General features: G+C 39.7%; 1 protein-coding gene across 5 annotated transcripts in view; it reads left to right on the top strand.

Annotated features, from left to right (window-relative positions):
• lrmp (lymphoid-restricted membrane protein) overlaps window positions 1-25,293 on the top strand; it is a 36,489-nt gene that overhangs the window by 3,678 nt on the left and 7,518 nt on the right. For all 5 annotated transcript variants that reach the window (XM_059325551.1, XM_059325548.1, XM_059325550.1 and 2 more), the window contains exons 3-30: window positions 83-193; window positions 1,198-1,378; window positions 2,764-2,822; window positions 2,908-2,983; window positions 3,998-4,156; window positions 4,248-4,365; window positions 6,576-6,626; window positions 6,807-6,884; window positions 7,133-7,189; window positions 7,348-7,407; window positions 7,952-8,016; window positions 8,243-8,336; window positions 8,926-9,072; window positions 9,435-9,536; window positions 10,237-10,388; window positions 12,013-12,124; window positions 13,021-13,264; window positions 14,512-14,564; window positions 17,070-17,169; window positions 17,876-18,053; window positions 19,066-19,153; window positions 21,648-21,694; window positions 21,891-21,979; window positions 22,105-22,298; window positions 23,463-23,547; window positions 23,770-23,812; window positions 23,937-23,964; window positions 24,586-24,726. In XM_059325551.1, the coding sequence (XP_059181534.1) occupies window positions 83-193; window positions 1,198-1,378; window positions 2,764-2,822; window positions 2,908-2,983; window positions 3,998-4,156; window positions 4,248-4,365; window positions 6,576-6,626; window positions 6,807-6,884; window positions 7,133-7,189; window positions 7,348-7,407; window positions 7,952-8,016; window positions 8,243-8,336; window positions 8,926-9,072; window positions 9,435-9,536; window positions 10,237-10,388; window positions 12,013-12,124; window positions 13,021-13,264; window positions 14,512-14,564; window positions 17,070-17,169; window positions 17,876-18,053; window positions 19,066-19,153; window positions 21,648-21,694; window positions 21,891-21,979; window positions 22,105-22,298; window positions 23,463-23,547; window positions 23,770-23,812; window positions 23,937-23,964; window positions 24,586-24,726 (2,912 nt within the window). The remainder of the gene's footprint in view (window positions 1-82; window positions 194-1,197; window positions 1,379-2,763; window positions 2,823-2,907; window positions 2,984-3,997; window positions 4,157-4,247; window positions 4,366-6,575; window positions 6,627-6,806; window positions 6,885-7,132; window positions 7,190-7,347; window positions 7,408-7,951; window positions 8,017-8,242; window positions 8,337-8,925; window positions 9,073-9,434; window positions 9,537-10,236; window positions 10,389-12,012; window positions 12,125-13,020; window positions 13,265-14,511; window positions 14,565-17,069; window positions 17,170-17,875; window positions 18,054-19,065; window positions 19,154-21,647; window positions 21,695-21,890; window positions 21,980-22,104; window positions 22,299-23,462; window positions 23,548-23,769; window positions 23,813-23,936; window positions 23,965-24,585; window positions 24,727-25,293) is intronic.

Genomic DNA, 25,293 nt, shown 5'->3' with positions numbered 1-25,293 from the left:
TACCATGTGTTTTCTTTGCTACGCAATTCAATACACTCGTGTACACACGTTTGCTGTGTTTGTGTTGCATATTCATGCTTAGGATCCTCAATGGCCTCTGAAAACAAGAAGGAGAATATGGCAGAAATCAGCCTGATCTGTGAGGAGAATCTGCTGGATACCATCTTCCATGCCTGCGACACCCAGCGTAGAGGTACGTTCATACTGTCATTAATGGTTGGGTCACACATTTCAGTCTTGTGAGTTTAATGATGAATTATAGCTTTTCATTGAGCAAAGTTTTCACTCGACTCCTTAATGTCACACAGTGTCAGCATTGTCTGATTCTTCCTCTTGTGCCTCCCAGCATTGGCTACACAGTCTCCTCCATTTATGTCGGGATGCTTTAAATTTTCTCACCAGTTCAGTTCAGTTCAGTGTTTTTTTCAAAATTATAAATTTTCTGGAGTGAACCATCTTGTGCAGCAGAGGGATGGGATATGTTCTCTTAGTACAGAGGGTGTTGTCATTTTTTTTGTGCCTGATTTCCTTTTTTTATTTTTCCCCGAAGAGGAAGATTACCCTGCATTATTTTTGTTATTTTCTCTTCACCTCTGCATTTTATTGCACCCTAAGTTACAGTCTCCTCCGTTGTTTGTCCTGTTGAGGTGATGCGTCTATTTTTTTCATTCAATCTACCTCATCCTCTCTGGGTCTATTTTTATGTAAAAAATAAAAGATAAAAATGCCTAAAGTAAAATTGTGAAGGTCTTCAGTTAAAATGTGATTGAACATTTGTGAATCTGAATTAATTGTGTTAGATTTTGAAAGAGCTTAATTACACTATTGCTGTGGACATATAGCACATTTCCGTCTAATTTAGCTTTGTGTTATGTTGTATATGAAATTAGACCATTTTGGGGAATAGTATCACATGTAAATATGTGAAAAAAGTAGTACATGGAGTATTGTCAGCGGTTGAATCTTAGTGAGTTTCACTTTGTAAATCTAGTCCAACCATTTCTGTTCTGATGTGTGAAGGCTGAAGAGCATTTTAAAAAGTGAAGAATTAAGAAACCAACTTTTCAAAACAAGTGTTATTTCTCCTGTTGCTTTGGTTACTGCTTTTGCTGCCGTGACCTCATAGTTGTAATAGGGTAAAATTATCCAAAAATGAGAATATTTTTCTTCAGTGTCTCTGTTATTGTCATTTTCCAGGTAAAGTGTATGTGTCTCACATTGTGGATTACCTGCGGCACACCACCAGCCGGAGCTCAGAAGACAGTGGACTAGAGGACCTTTGCAACATGCTCGATCCAGAACAAAAAGACGTCTCCATTGACCTGGATACGTACCACGCCGTCATGAAGGAGTGGATTGATGACTGCCGTAACAACAAGTACTGAACAGCAGACATACTACATCAAAGGCTATATTCAAAAATATTAGTATGCATATGATCTTTTATTTGGGAGTGCACTTAGAAATGGGAATTTTCAGGGCTAGTGCCGTAGTTTGGTGAATGAACGTCCTGGAATATCTAAAGTCAAGCTTTTGTGAGCAAGTTTCCAACTAGCTGATGTGGCCTTAAGCTGTTTGATAAGATATAAGCTTTCTGCTGGCTCTATATCTTCTGGTGAGGTTTCTGTGTTGCTAGAGTACCTATTCTAAATTGTAGGTGTGACCTTGACAAACTTAAAAGTTTTATTTTTAGTGTGAAACTTGACTGCTTCAGAGGTGAAAGAGTCATGGAAAATAAACAATGTGTGCAGTTATTGGTGTATTTCTTTGTAAAAGCGAGTGGGCAACAAAAGGGGAGTACTTTTGACCAGGTTTTACTCTTTAATTTTGCATTTTCTTCTTCCTGTCTTTTTTGTGTTGGCTATTATTCCCCTCAAGATCAGCGCTGTGACTAAATCATTTGATCCACATTTGATTTTTCCTTCTACACATTTTCCAGTTTCCAGCGTCTTTAACATGGCATGAAAAAACAAAGACAGCTTGCATCTTGTGCTTCTATTTTAGCCTTCCAGGAAAGAGCCACTCGTATATTCTGTTCAAGTTATGCAAGTAGATATTGTGTAGGTGGACGATGCATCAGATGAGAGATTACTGGTGAGAAATTTTCCCCCATAGTTTTAACTGCATGTATCTCCCTTTTAACAGAGTTTCTTTTGTCTCAGAGGTTTGCTATGACTCTGGTGATAAATTAAAATTTAAAAGATACATACTATATCTGTTTACCTCTTATGTAAGTGGCCACATTATATAAAACTGAGAGAGAAGATGTGAACTCTATTATTTTCTGGTGTCTAAAAATTGGCCTGGTGTGTGGGCTGTAAATAAAGCTAAAGACTTCATCCTTAGAAGTGCTGCAACTGCTGTGAGGTCCAATGTTAGTGATGATTCATCTTGTTACCGACTAAACCAAAAGGTCCCTGCGTCATCTGTAGGTAAAGACGAACTTGTATCTATTGCGTGGCTGGCCACACACAAGCATAACTGTCCATGAGTAAGAACTGTGCAGCAGCCAGCGAGCTCTGTTTGCAGTACAGCCAGGGTCTGTTTGTACATCATGTAGAGGATGGACTGAGCAGAGGGCTGACTGTTTTTGTTGCTTATTGTACAAGGCACCGACAAATTAAACAGTTCTACAAATCATTTCAGCATTTTCTCAGGAGTCTAAAGGAATTCACATAGTTCATGGCGGCCAAATCCCTTAAAAGATAGTGAAAATGATTGATCTTGCACATTGTGATGTTATATTTCTCTTTTGTGGCTCAGGGAAGACATAACTGATGACATGACTCAAGACTCGGTCAAATTAAGAGACAGCCTGTCTGGTAAGTGTGCTTATAATCACTTGTATGTTTAATAATTCCTGGAGATTTAATAATTTGCATGTGTTTGGATCTCTGTGTGTTTTAGCCAAGAGGTCCATGTTGCTCAATATGACCTCAGGGAGCTTGGAGGCCTTTGGAGGGGAGGCATCCAGAGCAGAATTGTAAGTGATGTCTGTGAATTAGTGAGAGTATCCATGTTTTTTTGTAAATGGGCAATACCATAGCAATACCATACCTTTTTTATTTGTATGTATGACCACCCATGCCTGGCCCTGAATGAGGTTGGGGGTGAATATGGTTGGAATGGTTTCCATGTTGCTGTTGGATTTACTAAATTAAATGTTTTTAATGCTTTATCGTACATTTAATGGTATTCACCTACATTGTATTGGTGGAATTTCAGAGATGTTTGTCTTAAGTGGCCAGGTACCACTTGGGAAAAGCAAGAACATTTGTTTTTTATTTATTTTACAGTAATTTGGATTAAGGATTGGATTAAGGGCCCTTTAAATTAATTTGAGGGGGAAGTTCATCTCAAGAAGCACTTTGAAGTTCCAAAAGACACTAATGCAACCTCAAATATTTAGGAATACACCCATAAACATTTTTTTGTCTCTTAATGCTTTAATTTTGAGCTGCGTGACATGTTGAAAGTTCTATCCATGTGTTAAAAATAGACATATATTTGCACTGAGGCAACTTCTGTGTCTACAGTAACTGACAGTGTAGGATTAGTACAATACATTTTTGGGCTTGCTGTGTGTTGCCTTATTTTCTATGCACGTTGTTGGATAGATAAGTTCTCTGTAATAATCTACTTGACATGCTAGACGATAATTCTAAAGATAAAATGATATTTTTTACTGTATCTGCAAATAAAAGATTTCCACAGCAATAAAGTAACCTGCACACAGACCCTCTCTCTTACAGTTTGGAGACACATGCATCCGTCCTGCTGCTGTGTGAGGGCAGCAGCAATTTATTAAAGTCAAAGAAAAGGGGACTTTATTTTATATTTGTTTTGGTCAGTGTAAGAAGGAAAGCGGATGTTTCAAGGCAATAGGGTGAGAGTTGGCAACCCTGTGATAGTGAGAAAGATAAAGCTGAGCACCAACAGGGTGCAATTTGGATATCAGGAGGGACCAGTTTAACCATTGTGTGCGTTTTCTTCTCAGTGAGACATCGGAGCTGGTTTACTGTGTTGCCGACCTTCAGATGAGCAACCAAAAGCTCCAGGAGGAGGTGAGGAAGCTGAAGCAGGTGGTGGAGGGCATGGAGGACACCAACCAGAAACTGGCAGAGGAGAATGAGGATCTACGCAATCAGGCCAGAGTGTAAGATGTACTTTTAATGCAAAGGCACAGTACAAATTTCTTGCAGCACGTTGTAGTTTGTTGACTTCCATCAGCTTGTCCTCACACACAGTAACCAGCAGCTTACCCAGAAGGAGAAAATTCTGAAGGAGGAGGTGGAGGAGATGAAGGCCACTCTGAGCTGTACAGAGGAAGGCAGAGCTCGCGCCTCCGCACACAGCAAACATGTGGTCAGTCAAACTTTGAAGCATATATATATATATATATATATATATATATATATATATATATATATATATATATATATATATATATATATATATACATACATACACTGTGTTCCAAATTATTATGCAACTGAGTTTTTTTTCTCAGATTTTCCTAAATAGTTGATGCAAATGACAGTCAGCATAATTTAAGTCATCAACCGTTAGTTTAATGAATTGTAATGTAATTGGACAAACCTCCCAATGATAACAGTATTTTTTCAAATATAAAAAACTTAAAATGCACTGTTCCACATTATTACGCACGACAGAGTTTTATAACATTTTATAGGTTTTTAAGAACTGAAAATGCTCATTTTTGGATTTTACAGCATTCGGAGGTCATATTTACTGAAATCAAAAGCTATTTCAATCAAAATCATCTTAACAGGTCAAGTTACATTTTAACATAGGACCCCTTATTTGATAGCAGCTTCACAATTCTTGCATCTATTGACCTTGTGAGTGTTTGGGGAGTTTCTGCTTGAATTTCTTTGCAGGATGTCAGAATAGCCTCCCAGAGCTGCTGTTTGGATGTGAACTGCCTCCCACCCTCATAGATCTTTTGCTTGAGGATGCTCCAAAGGTTCTCAATAGGGTTGAGGTCAGGGGAGGATGGGGGCCACACCATGAGTTTCTCTCCTTTTATTCTCATAGCAGCCAATGATGCAGAGGTATTCCTTGCAGCATGAGATGGTGCATTGTCATGCATGAAGATGATTTTGTTACGGAAAGCATGGTTCTTCTTTTTGTACCATGGGAGAAAGTGGTCAGTCAGAAACTCCACATTCTTTACAGAGGTCATTTTCACACCTTCAGGGACCCTAAAGGGGCCGACCAGCTCTCTCCCCATGATTCGGCCCAAAACATGCCTCGCCACCTCCTTGCTGACGTCGCAGCCTTGTTGGGACATGGTGGCCGTCCACCAACCATCCACCACTCCATCCATCTGGACCATCCAGGGTTGCACGGCACTCATCAGTGAACAAGACTGTTTGACAATTAGTCTTCATGTATTTCTGGGCCCATTGCAGCCGTTTCTGCTTGTGAGCATTGGTTAGGGGTGGCCGAATAGAATAACTGATAGAATAACGCATAACTGCAAGCCTCTGGAGGATCCTACACCTTGATGTTCGTGGTACTCCAGTGGCACCAGCAGCTTCAAATATCTGTTTGCTACTTTGTAATGGCATTTTAGCAGCTGTTCTCTTAATCCGATGTTTTTGTCTGGTAGAAACCTTCCTCATTGTGCCTTTATCTGCACAAACCCGTGTGTGCTCTTAATCAGGCACAAATCTCTTAACAGTACGATGATCACGATTACGTTTTCGTGAAATATCTAAAGTTTTCATACCTTGTCCAAGGCATTGAACTATTTCATGCTTTTCAGCAGCAGAGAGATCCTTATTCTTTCCCATATTGCTTGGAAATGGTCATCTGCTTAATAATGTGGAACGCCCTTCTTAAGTAGTTTTTCCTTAATTGGGCTCACCTCGCAAACTAATTATTACAGGTGTCTGAGATTGATTTCAGTGATCCAAAGAGCCCTGAGACACAATACCATCCATGAGTTTAATTGAAAAACAAAAAATGTAATCTTTATGACACTTAAATACAATTTGCGTAATAATTTGGAACGCGGTGTGTGTGTATGTGTGTGTATATATATATATATATATATATATATATATATTCCATTAAAACATCCATTAAAATGCTTGTTGTTCAATGTAACCTTGCAAAACTGGAAAATATAGCCATGTCTTAGTTTTTCTTTAGTATTGCAGAACAGGATTTTGATTACACCTCCCTCTATAAAACAAAATGATACATTACATTTATGGATATGCAAATAGTTTGTCTTGTGGTTTTCATGCATTTCAGGCACATACTTTTGCATTTTGGCTTATGTACTGTAACAGAAAATGTTAAGCACAATTAGAAAAAAATCAGCAAGCTTTCACCAAGGCTTAGTGTGTTAGCCACAGTTGGCACTCTTCAAAAAAAAGTCCACATCCCAGACCAGAAATGTCATCGAAACGTACAATATCTTAGGGATTTTTTGTGGACTTTTTGTTTTTTAATGTACAAGTTATCAGAAAGTTATAGAGTAAATGACTTAGGACCGATCATGTGTTTCCATAGATGCTAATGATTAATTTTCTTTTTTTCAGGAGAGAGAGAACCAGAGTCTCATTGCCAAGATTGCTTCTCTTCAGGAAGAGGTACTTCACTGTCCAAAGAGAACTTTTATTAGAGGAACTGACAGTAAAATTAATGACCTGACTTCACAGGGAATCAATAATACAACCATTTATAGATAACTTACAGAGAGTATATTGTTACAAGTTTGTACACAAATGGATGTGACCAGCTGCCCTAACTACCCTGTGATTGCTCCCCAGAACTTTAAGGTCACCATGGAGACAGACGAGCTTCAGAGGAGAATAACGGAGCTGTGTGACATTAACGGTGACCTTCAGGTACCTTTACAATCTGCCCGTTATAAGTTTTAGATTTTGCTCTGCATTATTACATATTTACTCTGCCTCTTAGTACTCCACTCACACAGCCTTCTTTTATTCTTTCTTCCTTGCCCTCAGGCATTTATCTTCATTCCTCACAAATGACTTTGCATATTGCGGATCTGTCTCAGACAAATTAATGTTACTGCTGCCATAGGACTGTGTTTTCTTTATGTTGTTATGTAACTTCCTTTCCCTGTCCTCAGGTGCAAATTCACTCATATGATGGTGTTGTTGGTGAAAAGGAAGCTTTGATACGAGAGGTCAGTGCTATAGTATCCATTTTTCTGTTCACTGTTCTAATCACTTTTCATATAATATTATTTTAGAAAGTTTTAATTTCTTGGTGAAGGGACAAATTATTTTTCCTGTTTATCTACAAAACTCAAACTGATCTTGTGTTGTTTACCTCCTTTTACAGAAGAGTATACAGATAAATGAGCTGAAGTCAGCAGTGGAGGAATACTCCTCCATCACAGAGGTGAGTGTGTTGAACTTCACATCATATTATTATTTAAGTTTTTATTTGATCTATTTCCACTGCTTTTAAACTGCAAACTAATTTTTAACTGAATTTGGTTTGTAGAAAAATGGGCAGTGATTCTGATTTCCTGTGCGCAGTAATGTAAAATAATTATGTCTTAATCATAAAACACTTAAAGAGGCTAAGAAATACTTACCATGAACTTAAAGTAGTGATTTTATTTTCCAAAATGTATATGAATATTTGGGTTTAGATGTTGAAAGCTAAATGTGATTTTCTAGTTTCACACAAGCAAAACCTTAATCTTGCTATGTGGGAACTTTAGCTGACAATTCTCTGCCATGTCTACTGTGTTGCTACAATTATCAGCATGTGTGTGGTGAAGACCGACTGTGTGAAATAAAACACCTGCTGTCCTTCCACACGCGGGTCTTGTAGTCAACAGATTTGTTCTAGTGGAGAAGGGTTCAGCAACGTAGTTGACCTCTAAATAACTAATGCGATGGACTGAGTCATGCTGGTTTACTGTTTTTGATTCCAGCTGCTGAGGGCAGACAAGAGCAGGCTGGAGAACCAGATTCAGATGATGCATCCAGCCCTGGCTGGGTAAGTGCACCAAGAATAACCTGGGCTTTGAGAAATAATGGCTTTAGGAAAATATTTACAAAGCAGAAATATTAGCCAGCTTTCACACTATGACTTTATGGAGGATAAGCCCTCTGCCCCAACTAAATCTTTTTTTTTTATTTTATTTTTTACTTATTTTCTAATTATTGTCTTTGTAACCTGTTTGCACTACACCTCTCCACCCCCATCTCCCTGTCTCTCACAGGGCTGGTCTGTCCCTGTCGGTGGCCTACAGGTTGAACCAGAGCAGTTCAGGATCCTTGCAGACAGAGTTGGCTCTGGCACAGTCACCACTGGAGGTCAGCACTCCCTTACTCTGTCTGCTACATTTGCTCACCTTCTATAATGCTCTCTATTTTTCTTCTTCATTCTCTTAGCTCTTATTTACCTGTTACTTTTTGCCTCACATTCTAACATTATTATTATTATTATTATTATTATTATTTTAATTTCTCTGCACACACCGACACATAATTTATGACTGCTGCATCTCTTGGACATATTCCTTGTAGAGGAGAAACTTTTGCACTTAAAACCTTGAATGCACCCTACACAGATGGAGCATTCACCCTGATCAACCACTGACGATCAGCCACAGACGAGGCTGGTCTAGATGTGTTGTGTAATCTGTTTATAGAGCCCCTGATCTCAGCTGCAGTTCAGGGAAGTTTTTTGCCTCCAGGCAGGTGATTAATCTCTAAAAATATTTCTTCAATAAACTGTAAGGCTTCCTGCATAGGTCAAAAACGACAAAAGGCACTGTCTGAACATTATGTGCAGTTCTTCACATGCTGTGTACAGTCCAGCCTCTATATAAAAATTTCACGGATAAAAAGTGCGTGAAGTCTCTTTTGCTTGCTTTTTTAAATAGATTGTTATCTCCTGCAGGCTCCCCATGGACTTGACCATTTGTCCACCACTATGAGCTTTGCCTCCCCGCTGGATGAGACACTGGACAAAGAGGTGTTGATTATGCTGCAGGGACCCAATCCTGAACACATGGCTCTGGAGTTCAAGAGCCTTCTTAATAAACTGGTAACCAAGCATGATTAAGTGTGTATAAAGCCCTGACTTACACTAGGCTCTAGTGGAGAATAATTATAGTTATCTACACAACAATTCCATTGTTCTCTGTAAAAGAAAAAAAAAAGTATGTTATGTTTGACTACAAATTACTGTAAATGTCACTCCAATTAGTATGACTTCAGCTACAGAAGATGTAAAAAGCAGTTTGGTACAAAGACAAACCTTTTCAAAAGTTCAACTTGATTGATAATCATCAACCTTTTTGCAAGGCATCTATATTTGCATGAATACATTTTAAAACAAGCAATTGTATTTAATTTAATCTAAAAATATTATTTTCTCACGACATGTATCCTCTTTACGTTCCTCAGAAAAGCGAATTCAGAGAAGAAACCGACTTCGTCTTGTCTACAGCTAGAGGCTTGCTGGACGACTGCACACAGCCAACAGGCAACACCACTACCAGTCTGCAGGTCAGATAAACTTCACAGAAACGTTTAAATTCTGTGGTCAGTGTCAGCCAACCTACAGCACTCAATATAAGCGAAGAAAGGTTGCAGATCCACAGTGTTCTGCAGTCTTTGTGCCTGTGTGCATTCTTATGTTTGATTTCAGGTTGAAAAGGTCCGTCTAAGTACTTTTATTATTTAAAAAAATCTATGAATCATGGAATTATGTAAAGTGATCTCTATCTCCCTCTCCTTCCACTTGTTGCACTCCTTTTCTATTTATCACTGCTGATCTGCTCTTTCACTCCTTCCCACTCACTATCTCTCCTCTCTAGAGATCTCTCACTTATATAACTCTCCAACAGGCCCCATCCAAGCAGTGTTGTTTAGTCAGTGTGTTGTACCATGAACACAACCCACTCCCCTCCTCCCTCACAACTTTCTGTATCTCTCCGTCTCTCTTTCTCTCTCCCCCCTCCTCATGCATTGTTGCCACTCTGCATTCATTAGCCACGTACTGCCATACAGCAGTAAACATAGCAAATGAGACAGAAATCATTAGTGGAGCAGAGCTGTAGCAGTAAGTCTGCTTTCTGTTGGTTCTTTGGTGTGCCGGCTGAAATGGAAAGGGTTTTTTTCAGTTAGGTGTCAGAACCTTTTGGAGGTGTGAAAGCCACCTAGCTATTACGGCCTTGCGGCTGACCCTCGCCTTGTCTTGCCACAGACGCTGCAGGCCGAGCTGGACACGAGGAGGACAGACTGGGCCATCAGCCTGGACCAGCTGGCCCAGTACACAGACTCACTGGAGAAGGAGCTGATCAAAATGGCCAGTAACATGAGGAGGTCCCGCACTGAGATCCTGCACCTTTCAGTCAGGTGAGCAAAGCTTTGCTGTCTGCAGCACTCCCTGTGAATGTTAAAACCAGTGGGCAGTCGGTATGTGAGCTGCTGAGCGCCGCATGAGTGATGTTTGAGAATTTGGTATGAGAGCAGAGGAAGAGGAAAGAGACGGACTGGCAGTGAATCTTCTTCTGGCTAATTAAAGACAACTTGACTATAAGGTAGGAAAACTTTTTTTTGAGGAGGAGGTGCTCTTGTGCAGTAGTGATCTCATTGGTTGGATTAAACCCTGGTAGGCAGAGCTTAAGTATTCATGTTCTAGCTAAGTAAGGTAATACTGGTGTCACTTGAGAAGACTTGGTAGGAAAGCTAGAAGCTGATCTTCCATGTTTTATACAATCTTATAGCTGTCTCTGTAAATTTGTTAAGGTGCCTGTGGAGCTTCCAGAATCTTAAATTCCACTGAAGGAATTAATACAAATAGGTTACTAGCCAAAGCTATAGAGGATTTTATGTATCTAAGAAATTATATAGAAGTCAATTGCTGTGTCTCATTTGGACACTTCTGTGTGTATACTGTGTACACCCTGTACTTAGTTGTGTAGTGCATGTATTTCAATAGGGCACATTTTAAATAGAACACTCGGCAGAACTTTTGTGCTCTCAGCAGAACCACTTCTTAACGCTACTACCAACATTTAACTGCGATTTTACTCTTAGTGCAATGTATTTTGCCAGTGCATTTTGTGTTAATGGATACCTGCTAGTGTGATGGCATTAAAAATGGCAAATGCAATTATGGAAGAACCTGAATTGAGACATAGCACACACTTCTAAACTCACTTGATGTCAGACCTCTGCTAATGTGGGTAGTATATGTGCTATCCAGTACTCTGTCTCAGTTGACCAGTCAGTTGTGCTGATTGGGGAAAGACCTGTCAATCATCCTGACCTCAATGACCCCCCCTCCCCCAAAGGGCCCGCCTCACTAGGTCTGGTTCTGTGCCAACTCTGGACTTTACTCTGACTCTGTGATGAGTTTGACTTGGGCCTTGTGTGTGTCTGTTTGTGTGTGTGTTCATGGAGACGGACATCCCCTTCAGATATATAACGGAGCTAGAGAGTGTGAGACCAGAGAGGGAGAACTGGTCAGGCTGTCCATCTTGGATTTACTGGTGCTTAGTTGCCAGGGTGACCTCAGGAACTTTAATACTGTTTGGGAGAAAATAAAACTGAAGAAGGCTCATTGTAGGTATAGCTTTGGCTCCTGCTCTGGAGTGCTTGCGCTAATACAGACAAGAAGACAAAGGGCTAGGATCAGGGTTTTGTTGGAGGACACATTTGAGGTTTGGTGTAGTCTGAGATTAGATGGTCGGGCTGGGACTGGATCTACAAAAGTGAAGTGAAGAAACCGTTGCTGGGCCAGTCGGAGAACTGGCGGTGGTCACCCTGGGCAACAGAATGGGACACTGCATGGGCCTGCGGATTGGGTACAGTATGTTCACTGTACTGTCTTCTTGGATCTCTTTGCATGTCTTTCCACAGATCTCTGGACACTGAAGAGTGATTTGATAATCTGGTTGTTTCTTCCACATTTCACCTGGGGGAAAAACAAGGTTTTTCTTTTTTTATTAACAACATTTTCTGTTGTTGCATACAGGGTGCAGGAGCAGGAGAACCAGAAGCGGCAGCTCTGTGAGGAGCTGGAGCAGCTAAAGACACCTCAGGACAGCAGAGAGGCCTCATGCCAGACACCTGCACCAGAGGAAGAGGTCAGAGAGGAAGGGAGGATATATAAACTAAATTCAGTAAACAGCAGCAGCCACTTGCTTTCACTATACATTGTTTTTTAGACTAAACTATTAAACTAACGCGATCAGTGAGGTGTCACCTACACTATTTGAATGTTCACTTGCATGAAAGTCATTATTTTTGGAATACATTCAACTTTAATCATTTACATGTGTGTTTTTGTAAGTATTAACTTTGTATATTAGAGGCTTTGCTTGCAAAGCAGTCACAGAGCTCTTACTGTATTCAGACAGATGGAGTATCTGGTAGATGAGAGTTGAGTGTGAGTTGGCGGCTGAAGTGGACATGTGCACCCACACACATGCAGAATCAGATGCGACCACACACCTACGCATTGCTCCTTGCACAAAATGCACTGACACGCTTGAACATTTCCTACAGCACCATTGTTTTCACTGCAAAACAAAATGAGTTTGGTGGTGAGGTGGATAGACTGCATACAGAAACCCCCCAAAATTCAGTTTGTACCTTAAAGTAGTTGTGTCAGTATATGTGTGGATAAGGGAAGAACTGATAATGTTATAATAATGTAATGGTAATGTCTCTTTTCACAACAAAAAGATAATTTGGTTTCATTTCTATTTTGCTGACAGCTTTGTTAATAGTGGTCTTTAATGTATTCTTTTCAGAAAATACTTTACATTGTGTCCAGTACTTCTTTGATTCTTTTGATTTTTTTTGCCAGTGGTGCTTTCAGCAATGGTGGAGGTCATTGCTGAACTTAAGCCTTGTCACCTTCTGTTGGATTCTGCCAAAGTGGGATCTGTTACAGTCAGACTTCTGCAGGCTTTTGTGCATCTCAAGTCTCCATTCTATTTATTAAGACCTCCACTTTCCCACTTTATTTTAATTTTAGCCTGGAGATGAGTTGGATTGGGATGAGGAGTTTGCCCTCCAAGACTTCCTGAAGAACGAGTTAGCAGAGAGGAATTGCAAAGAACAGGGTGGGCGAACAGACCGAGGTGAAGAGGAGGACGGGGAGGAGAGGTGGACAGTGGTGGACACAGCTGGAGAGGGAGAAGTGAGGGACACATCCACTCCTCAGTCTGCCCTCATAGGGGAGGCCCAGCCTGGGCACGGTGCAGCAGGAGAAGGTCAAGGTGAGTGGGGACACTAATGTGAACATAATGGACATTCAAAGAGAACCACTCAATGTAATAATACAAGTGTACTCTAACTTTTCATTTCAAACTGGCTTTCAACAGATTAAAACTTCAAAATTTTTCTCAGGAAAGTTTGGGAACTGAGGAGTCTTTCTTGAGCCTTTAAAACCCAATATAAACCAGAATTAGCCAAGAGCTAACTGAAACCTCACAAAGCCAAGACAAATAGGGCTCAACAAAGTTTAATATTTTTGTAGCCCCATTCTGCCCCCTTCTAGTTCTAGTTTCAACTCGGTGGAGTTTAGCCTTGAGCTAACCTTAGAGAATGTCAACTCAAACATGCTGCTGCTTCATCTTAGCATCAGAATATTGAAAAATACTCAAATTGAATCCACTTTCCTAGAACATGTCATCATTGATATTGATTATTCATTATTTCAGCTATTTAAGTTTTTCTTACCCTTTTTAAATCCCTATTGTCATGACTTTAAGTTCAGTCACATGTCCAGCTGGTGCAACAAATTGCAGGTTTCACCATCTCTTACAAAGGATAAACTCTACAGGTGAAAACGGTGTACGGACTCTGTTATTGTCTTTGGGTGTTGGTTTGTGTGTGTGTGAGCAAGAAAGAGTGTGTGTGTGGATTATCCCGCTGTAATCCATGGAAGTCACAGGGCACTCAGCCACCCTTGAAGCACCAGTACAGTACACTCACTCACTGTAAGGATACACACACTCTGAGGCCCTTGGCAGTAGACCCCTGCCTTCTATGGCTGTTGTGGCCCTGGTCTTATAAAGGTTGTGAGTGTGTGTCTGTCTGTGTGTGTGTGTCGACACAGTATGTGAAATCCTCTCTTCCTAAAGGTCCTTGTATGGCCAGGTGCACGACCGGTCTGAGGCCATGAAGTGAGCTCAGTAATCCCCCATTCCTCTGCCTGCATGAGCGGCTGGCAGGCAGTGAGAAAGAAAATGAGAGTGTGAATGTAGTCATTAATGCCATGTTAGCCATGCATGGTATTTTAACCTCTCTGCCCCTCCCTCAACTCAATGCCTTGCATAATAGACAGTCTGACCTTTTATGGTAAAAGGTGGGGTTGCTTTTGGATGGCTGTTAACCCCTATAGATGAATTGGAAAAGTGTTAAGGCTTTTATGGAATACCTTCATTGTTCAGTCAGTTTTGACCTTTTCTTTCCTACTTTAATTTTTCCCTGATTAATACTTCTTCCTCTGTATCTGTTACAGACTCTGCATCATGCACCAAGTCAGAGCCGGAAGTGAACTGTCAATCTTTGCAGGTAAATTGAATTGTAACATTTTCCTGTCTTGGGATAAGGTATATGTGTTTTATAAGATGTTAGCTGTGTTTGAGATTGTGCATGGATGTGATTATCCTTTTTAATAAGTTTTGGTTTTTTTTAGGAAAATCTTTCATAGTATATCTTTTGAGGAAAGTACAATGTATGGACTCACGACTAATGTAATGTCCCTCAATCATCACGTATCGTCCACTGGAAGTGTGTGGTGATGTCTTTACCCATTTCACCCATTTGCTGTTTATTTTAATTTTGCTGCGTAACACCAAAGTGCAACATCATAAGCACACATTGAAGAGGAAGCTACAGAAATGGCAAAGGGCACCAGAAAAAAACAACGCAAATATGTCTTGAAGCAAAACACCAACTCGATGTTCTAAAATGAGAGTAAATCTGCAGTCGGCTTTTACTTTTTGCTGCTTTTACAGTATGTGGTGCAACATTGGGCTGTATTTTGGCACAAATTTGACAATTGCCTTGAAGTAGTTCAGTTAATTACAGAAATGTTTTACTTGCATTTTAATAAATATAATATTCTGGATCCCTAAAAACAATATCTAGAAAACATCAGAAAGCCACATTTCTTTCACTTGCTGCAGCATGTAGCATTTAAGAGTAAAGTCAAAGTTCATCTTGAACCTCATCTGCCCTTTTTCCAGTGGGGAATTACTAACTCCAGGCTTTTTCAATCTCTGTGGGACATCACAATTACATTCTTACTCTGGGCTGAAATAATGCCATGGCCTTTGGGGAAAGCTTGTTTGACGATCCATGTTGAGAATAAAAGACAAACCACATTATTGTCGAGGTGACAGTTTGCTGGTTTTTACCCCCCACACCTGCTGAAAATGGGAGTTGCTTCTATCTCAACCACAAACAACTACTACTGAGGTTCTGAGCAAGACGATGAATTTCAGCCTGCTCAATTTCAGGCCAACATTTCATGACTGTACTGTGGTTGTACTGGGCAGCTGCCATGTGTGTGACAGTTGTGTAGCTGTGTGTCAGCAGGAAGCATGACAATACAAAAACAGATTTGGTTCTGAGCTAACCCTGGCTTAAAAAAACCCCAACCTTTTTAAGAAATGTTTAATTTGAGACACAGATCTCTTCTTTTTTTGGAGAATATAGTTACACTTCCTTTGCAGCGGTGGGAAGGAAGTAGGAAGTTTTTAAACTTATGATAAACGACTTCAAGGTGGATTACAGCAATGACACTTTATAGGACCATGTCCTGCTGCTGTGGCATAGGGTTTACCTGTGAAGTATGAAGAATTTGTAGTTAATATTATAGAAAAACCTTTCAGGCTGCTGTTGATTTATATTATTTTCACTAGCTTATGAGTATGTTTAGTCTCTTACATTTGTATTGCTGAGGTCTTTTCACAGCAGTGAGAAAACAAAAATACAGAATTTTCACATTTAAAAATATCCAAAATTTGCATTTGTTATATATAAAAAGTTTTGGATTCAGAGAGGAAAGGCTCTTGGAGATGCATGGGATTTGAACGTTTAAATTGACATGTAATTTAATTTCACATTTCTTTTACATTTGATCTGAAAAGACATGAAGATGGGACTTTTTTGCAAATTCTTCCTGGTAGAAATGAAATATGCAGGAGCATCCTTGAATGCTTCAAGTTATCTTAAGTCTACATGTTATTAGGGTGATTGTTACATTGTACACATATTATTTTCTCTCTCTCCTATTTCACACGCTGAGCCTCTGCACTCTCTTTATCGCTTACTTCTCCTCCTTCTACCATTTGCCTACCAAATAGCTCTTAACAATCATTATTCACAGCCGCTGCTCACAGGCAGCAGTCTGCATGTTTGTGCTGAAGCTGTTCGTTTCCTTATATAGAATGACAGTTATGAAATGTGCAGGTCACACTGGGGTAAAAGGGATAAGAACTTGCTGTTATTGGCAAAAGAAAGGATTATGCACTGGCATTCGAAGAAAAACATGTATTAAAAAATTGTATGCACCAAATAAAAATGCACGCTATACACTAAACTAATTATTAGTTAATATGATCTCAGTGTATTTTCACACTTGCTGATCTTGGATGTTATTCATTTGACTCACTTTGAGTCCTCGATGCTTAATTAATTTCATGCCTGCAAGGTTTTTAAAACTAATTTAAACACTCCATCATTGTTGCAGTCAGCATGAAAGTGATGTTTGCTTTTGAATTCCTATGAAGATGACAGTAATTGGGGGTCTTTCCAACAATCCATCACTGATAGAACAGATGCTTTGTGCTGTCTGTCAGCTGTTAGATTTTCCTGACTCCTTATGCAATGTCTTCTCATCTGACAAAGATTTGTTTCTATTGACTGACTGTGGGCCTGCTGTTTGCTACATGGTTAATGTGTGTTGCTTATTTGATCTCTTCACCCCTTTTTCTTTTTGAATATTTATCGTTTTGCGTGTGTGTGTGTGTGTGTGTGTGTGTGTGTGTGTGTGTGTGCGCGTGTTTTCAGGAGGAGGCAGCAGTGCCATTGAGCGCCCACTCACAAGCTGTCAGCATTAGACACCCAGAGGCGGATGCTCTCCCTGATCTGTCCCACTCAGAGAACAACAGTAAGACCTCCGCCTCCCTCCCTCTCTCTCTCTCTCTCTCTCTGTAATTCACTCTCTATGTGGCTCACACTATCTTTCTGTTACACTTTCTTCTTCCCCCAACTGTCAGCTAGTCGCTCTGCGTGCATTTACAACTTTACCAAAGAGTGAGTCATTTCCTGGCTCACTTGGAATGTTTGCTATTTGTTTAGAGGAAAAACACTTTAGCAAATTTTAAAAGATGAAGGTCAAACTCTACTAAATACCACAGTGTGAACATCGTTTTTGTTGTTCTTTTTTTTCAGTCATTCGGTGCTGTGTAAAATGATGCACTTAGTGACTACAGCAACACAAATGTTATTAACTGGATAAGTAATTATTGATATCACTTGTGTTCATTGATTACTGCTTATTTAGCTTTCCAATATGAACTACACGAAAAGAGAAATGTTACCAGATTTTAACAAAGGTTGAAATCATTTCCCACAGCATTAAATAAAACATTTAAGTGCATATATTCCTTTTGCATTAAGTTCACACTGAACTACTATGTTCTGGTGTCATCAAAATTCAGTCTGGGAAATGCAGCAAATCTGAAGTCTGATCATACTTCTATCTATAATAAGAAGTATGGGGGGAAAAAATGACATCAATGACCTGTAATCATTTAGTGCGTTGACCATAATTGAAGTGTAACTTCACACTTTTATTTTTCTTGCCTCTGCAGATGCCGAGGCTCATGAGCCTGCAGAAACACCCTCCTGTGATCCAGCCCAAAATCTGAGCAACTCCCCTAAACACGACCAAACGGTCACACCCAGTAACATCCCTTCCACAGAAGACCAGATGGTTCCTCCTGACAGCACATCGCCTGGACCAGATGAGGCTATTACCCAGACTGAGAGGTGAATAAAGACATTGATATTGTATTCTATAGACTGTGTACATAATCAGAGTATTGGAATGCATTTCTCCTCATGAAAATATCATTACGTACATAAAGCATGGCATATTGCAAGACTTTGGTCCAGTCACTTTGGAGGAATGTTAAAATATAATGGTAATTTTGCCATGAAAATTATGTTCTGCCTTTATTTTTGCTGAGCAACCAATTTAGGGTGATCACTGTACACAGGACTTTTCAACGGTGACACAGCATATGTTTCTCGTTATGCCTTCTGAACCATTTCCCATGTCTCATCTGATATAATATCTGATTTTACAAAACAATGAAAGCAGTAAAGGAAGACAAAAATATAAAAGGACGGTTGCACACCACGGACATCATGCATCTGCTGGTGACCGAGCTGTTAAATAATATTCACCTAATATGATGATTTGTGTAGATGGGTAAAAAGAGCCTGCTCCAACCAAAGCTGCAAAGCAACATTATCTATTTTATGTTCTTACATAGTTTATGCCCTAATCGGGGCATACCTAACACACCTCACACCTAAACAGGAACTTTATCCACAGGCACACCTGTTCAGTTGGTGTTTGAAATGGCATATCCCACCTGAGGGGCACAAAAAGGAAATTTCCCTTACCACACAGCCTCACCCTGCATCCTGACTCATTTTCATAGCAGTATAAACTATCCCTGGTAGATCTGAAGTTGATGGGCATTCTCAATAGCCATAGATGTCACAGTCGAAGTCACCATTTTACTGAGTTTCGTCATTTCCCTATGACTTGGTCCACATTTGCCAGTCAAATGGGTGTTTTCCTGGCTGTGGGAGGAGTGTGTAGGCTAATTAGTAAGTCCTCAGCCATGCTTTGCATATAGGCACAGTCCAACTACAAAGACACAGGCTGTTCCTCATCGCTTTTACTGTTTCATACTATAACAGTTGTGACTTACAAACACAAGTGAGAATATGGATAGTGCTTAACAGTTGACCTTTCACCTGTGGTCAGCACCCAGCCCACCAGTGAGGACCACAGGGGACAAGAAGAGAAGGAAGGCGAGGCGGACTCCAGCATAGGAGCCATGAGTCGTATAAAGGTTAGTAGCAGAGGGGAAGTGTTTTATGCACGGGGGAATACAGCTTCCTCTATTCTCTTCAGCACCAGCTCCCCTTAGCTTCCCCTTCCTCTTTTTTGACCCTCTCTCTTTCTCTCTCTGCTTCTTCATGTGTTTAATAGCTGAGTGAGAGTAGGTGTGTTTTGAATTGAAGGGAGTTCAGTTCAGTGGGCAGGGCAAGGGCTGGCTTTCCTTCAGAAAGACTGAGAGGGAGTTCTTGGGCACGAAGAAGAGGAGAGGGCAGAGATGTAAAATTAAGGGAGAGATCAGAGGTTCAGGCAGCCATCATTACTGAATGCTCAAGTCTATGACTTGGGGAGGACTGGCTATCGGCTTCCCTGAATGCTTTTGCCAAAGGAGGCAAGTACTATATATTTAATATGGCTTACTAATAGGGCTGGGCGATGAGGCCAAAATCTTCTATAGGTCATTTAATATTTCCTTAAAATTATATATAACGCTTTAGTTTTTTTTTAAAGTAATTTAATAAATAATCTATTTGAAATAACAACATGGTAAAACTTAATTGTATATACACCTGTGTGAATTAATAACTTGTTAAATTAAAGGTATTTTTTCAGGGATCCGAACATAAAGGGCATCCAAATGACATGACATAAATATTGCCACAATGCAGTTTAGCTTCTGGTTTTTCGACATCATGAAAGAAACAATGTGGAAAAAAATATATGCATGGTAGGCATTTTTATATCATTTGTAGAAGTGATTTTGATTGAAGTATCATAAAATATTACATAGAAAATGAAGAATGCCATTACCATTTCCCTGTATGCAAGTTATTTTTTTTCATTGAGTTTAATTAACGCTCCAAAAGCCAAAGATATTCCAGTTACAATGATGTCAAATACTTCTTATTTGAGAGGTTGCAACTACAAGGTTTGGCATGTTTGCTTGATAAATGACTTGCATGATTAAAATATTATCAAAAATGTTGTCAGAAGGACTCAAAAACTAACTAACGTTAATATAAAAGCAGAATAATTTGTTAAAAGATTGCTGCGAAGGCCTGGACACAGTGGATCATCACTGTGTCCTCTGTCTGTCTGGACCAATTAGTGTTTACAATGAGTTGCTTTGTTAAATAGTCTATACAATAAGGTTGTTTCATGTTAACTACGCCCAGACTCGGTTTGCAGTGTTTTCATGTCAGAGCCAAGGCTCTCTTGTGTTGTGATGTTGCTGGTTTGGACCCTGCTGAGGGATCGATCAGTTTGGTTTATTTAGTTTCCTACCTGCTGGTGGCGTGCTGGACTACTTCCCTGCTGAGAGATCGTCTGAGGAAGCCAAGAAAGGCTGGCTTTGACACTGTGGGTGTGTTCAGTATGTCAATAAAATGCAGTTTTCCACTTAAATTGGCTGAAAACCTTTCGTTGACCAGGCTTCTGTAAGGCTTTTTATGATTCAAGGAACGTTTTTTAATCTGCCAGCGAGTTCATTGGGTTTCTAATGAACAAAATCATTTGAATATATTCAAATAGTTGTTTTACTTGTAAATGGAAGATATTTTCATAGGACATCTCCCTATATGTATGTTGGGGAATAGAAAGATTAGAAAGAAAATGTTTTGGGATTTTTTAAACGTGTAATTAGCTCACAATTCATATTTTTTTTAAAGATGTCATGAACCGTCCCAGGGAAAAAAATGGGGAAAATCAAATATTTTCCCTGTGACAAAAATCCCTACCATTTTTATAAATGATAAACATGACTAATGACATGACAGTTTTAGTCAAGCACATGGTACCTGCAGTGACATAACTAAGATGTTGTCGCAGGACATGATAAAAATCAAAGTTGTTCTATGTTATCACTGTATTATTTTGTAAAGAAAAGCTTAAAATGATGTCAACTTTTGGAACCAAAATTTTTCAACCAAATGTGTTAGATTTGAGTATGAGGTAACAGAACAGCAGACAGTTTTGTTTTGCTTCCCAGTTTCTATGGATGTAGATAAACATTGACGTCTCTTATGGATTTATACTCGAAGAAAGGCTAAAGGCAGGTCCCTCCTATTTCAAGCTTTGTCAAAACGGATATTATGCATAGTCATTACACAATATCCCATTGCATTGCTCTGAGCGCTCACCTTGCTCCATTGTGTGAGTGTGTGTTCCATGACTGTGTATGCACGCAGTCCGCCTCCACTACTTAGCACTGAGCCAGTGTTAACGTGTTCTCTGAGCACCCCTCTCAGCAACACACACTCTCAGAGCTGCAGGGCTCTCCATGAAGCAACACATTATATAAGGAATCAGTCCAATCTTTCTCTTCGACACACTGTACAGCTTAGATAGCATTTCACTGCCATGGGACAGGTACGCTACATGCATGTGAATGAATGTGTCTTTTAATCATTGACCGTTTCTTGTAATGTGGGGCAGAAAAAATGTGCCGCAAGGCCACCTGTTGTTTTTCTCACCCCCCTCCGTCCTTCTCTTACTTTGGTCCATCTCAGAGCCTGAGCCGGGACCAGTCGGCAGACAGATCAGCAGCGGAGGACAGGTGAGTGATTCACTGTCAACTGTTCAGGAAACCTTTTAAACTTGCCCTGCTCTACTGTCCAACTGTGGTAATTATTGTTGAGGATTTGAGTGATTTCTGCAAAGTGGGAACTTCACTAAAAGCCAAATGCGTTATTTAGAGACATTAAGGCTTAGATTAGTTTATTATGTAAAAATGCACTGTATGTGTGTTCCAGCACGTGTCTGCTACCTGTGTTGGTTGAGGAGGAGGAGAGTGTGCAGGACAGTACAGCCGAGGTGCCAACAGTAGCCGCCAGCATGGAAGGTAGGAAGACAATCTGTGTGTATGAAGCAGACAAAGAGAGACCTTTATTTTTCTGTTTGTTTACTCCCTTCTTACATCTACGTGTAACTTTGAACACCCACACACCAACTCTCCTTTCCTTCCAGGGACAGACCGGCTCACCAGCAGCGGAGCGACCACCTTCTCTGACAGCAGCTCTCCTCAGTCAGCATCGTCGGTCACGTATGCCAGCCAATCGGGGAGTGGCATAGGCAGCATGACCTCTGACCCCAGCCAATCGGAGGACAGTGCAGCCAAAAAGGACTCCCTCCCCCACAGTGGCAAGAATAAAAGGCAACTGGTAAGACCTGCTCTACTGCCACCATCTTCTCAACTGACTACTGATTAGTAATTCCACATATTAAGTCGAGACGCTATTAAACAGAGACACTAGTTTTTTTTCCTGCACTGGTTAAATTTAAGGCATTTTGCCTCTGTAATGTTTTTTTCTAGCCACATTTGCATATTTAAACACAAAAAACCTCTAAAAACGTGTAATATCTATAATCAATTCAGGAAGTTTTAAGGTGATCTCTATTAGTTTTTACCTTTTAGTGTCTCCCCTTATTTAAAGTAATATCCTGACTACTGCTGGAGGTGTAAATTAGGGTCATTATACTAAAATGTGTTATTGTATCTGCATTTTATTTAAATATAAAGTAACTAAATATAAAGTAAAATTTATATTTTACAGTTTTCTAACATGTACTTTTTTTTTCATTATTATAATTGTTATATCTATTACTAGACCCTAAACTGAGCTCAGAACAGAATTTCTAGCAGGTGCTTTGTAATACAAACAATTATAAAAAAAAAAAAATTCAGCTGTTACTAGCCATCCTAATAAATATATATATATATATATATATATATATATATATATATATATATATATATATATATATATATATAAAAGAAATAAAAAGAAATGTACATGCTAGTTTTGGTTCAGTTTTATATTTTCTTCATAATGCTTACTTTTTTTTGTTCAACACATGTTTTGTCATAGTTTCAGTTCAGACTAGTTGAGAGTGGATTTTATGAAACACCAGAACCATTGTGAATGCATCCAGTGTCATTCAGTTTATATTTCCTTGTGATTGATGAGATAGTGCCTGTGGTATCTTTATTCAGCATGACTTTATGACCTGAAGAGAAATGCTGTCTTTCCAGCTATGTGAGTGTGTATAAAAAAGAGAGCAGGAGGAAGGTAGAGTGCATAGTTTCATTTCCCCTCCGCACAGGATCAGATCATTTCATTAAGAGCCAACTCAAACTATCTGCTTTGACTCTTCACATTTCACCTGTATTATGTAAAAGCTGTTGAAGGAGAAGTGAGGGAGCGAGTGAACGGAGCAATATGGATGTTGAGGGCATTGTTAGCATGGAGGGATCAGAGTTAAAAGGAGACCAGGAGGGGGAGGATGAGCGGAGAGAGGCACTAATGTTTGTCCGGACGCTGCAGGAGCTGTCACGCAACATGGAGGCCATCGAGGAGCACAAGGTCCAGGAGGACCAGAGTGAGACCAGCATGGCCACGGAGAAGGAATGTATGTGTAATAAATTTGCTGTACACTGTTGCATACTAAATATTATACATAATATTTACCACCTGTCTTTTGATATAAAATTGAATTTGTTTAATGAGAGCTTGTACATCTACTTTGAAAATCTAAATGGTGAATGTACCATTTAATGCCTTTGACAGGTTTGGCAGGTATTTGTTGTGCCAGATGATTCACTTGCTTATCATTTCTTTTTCATTTTTTTAGCGGAGACGTCAGATGGCACCCACAAAGAGGGCAGAAGGGACAGGTAAGACAACACATGATCATAGTAACACAACGGAACACTTTAATAATCTATCACATTCATAATCATCCATGTACGTATACAAAGTCTTGTTATAGAGTCATTATTGTCATCTTTTTATCTGCAGCCTGTCACCTAATGACAAGGAGATTGAGGTATGTATATCATGACATCTAAGAGCTGCATGCTGTAATTAGTAATGCAAGTAATTACTGTGTTAGAGACACTTTTTTAAAATCATATGTCTTAAAAACAGGACACTTTTTGGGGGGGATTTATTTGTGTTTTAAGGTAGATCGTCTAGCTATCTGCATTAGAAAAATATTCAGACAATCTACTTACAGACTGCTCAGCACAAATTCTAAAGTTGGGTAATTCTTTTCTATACACACCATGTGTCAACCCTATGTGTGCACCCATCAGAAACACTGACGTTCAAATTTAGTCAACATATTAGTAAGTTACTTTCAAACCATCAACATAAAAAACTGACATGTCTTTTCATGAATGCACCAATGGCATTCTTTGTGTATGAAACGTGAATGTTTTTACAGGGAAGTGTGGGCATTTAATGATTCATGTTGTGTTACTTGCTGGCACAATAATGTTGTCTTTGATAGGTGGAAACTATTATCTTAATCTTAAACAAGGAAATGTTAGAAACGTTCACCTCATCTGCAGTCGGCAGGATATAATGTCATGTACTGTATGTAGACCGTCAGTGAGTGCCAAAAAAAACTTGAGTCAAGTATCTTTTTTTTTTTTAATGTTTTCAGGCTGAGTTCCAGCGTTTGGCATTGGGCTTCAAATGCGACATGTTCACTCTGGAGAAGAGACTCCGTCTGGAGGAGAGGTCACGTGACCTGGCTGAGGAGAATGTGCGCAGGGAGGTGTCCAGCTGCCAGGGCTTACTGCAGGTCAGTGTGCATGTTTGTCTAACATTCAAACTTTCTGTGGATGGAGCGCTTACTTAAAGAGCCCCCTAAATGTCTGACCTTGACTATGCAGGCTTTTATCCGTGCAAAATTTGTCACTAGAGAGGTATTTCTCATTCCTCTTCTGGACGAGGAGAAGTCTGTGCACTTCCTTTAAATCTGAGATTAAAAGGTACACCAGGCAAGCTAGATTAGGCACATCACAACTTTGAAATCCAATCAAAAGCGGTAACACCACTTCGATTGCAAAAATGACTGGTCAGTAAAGACAACATGCTGTATGTTTCACAGCCTCTTACTCTGGGTCAGCCACTGCCAACAGGCTAACAAATGATGTGAAAAAGCTAAAAGATGCTAACTTTTAGTCAGTGATTTGGGTGTCGTAATGGTAAGTAGTGCTTTAGTGCAAAAAAATAAATTTCAAAATCTGGTTGGCATACCCAGTGAGTGTTGTAAAGGCTGACTGATGCAAGCTGTGCTAGCTTTGACAGACGGGTTCAAAGTTTATTTAAGAAACTGTTTAATGAGTTTTCTGCAGTCATTTTTGGC

Source organism: Centropristis striata, chromosome 22 (assembly GCF_030273125.1).
Source record: "Centropristis striata isolate RG_2023a ecotype Rhode Island chromosome 22, C.striata_1.0, whole genome shotgun sequence".
Taxonomy (NCBI): Eukaryota; Metazoa; Chordata; class Actinopteri; order Perciformes; family Serranidae; genus Centropristis; species Centropristis striata.
The sequence above is the reverse complement of the archived record's forward strand: the minus strand, read 5'-3'. Positions and strand labels throughout refer to the sequence as shown.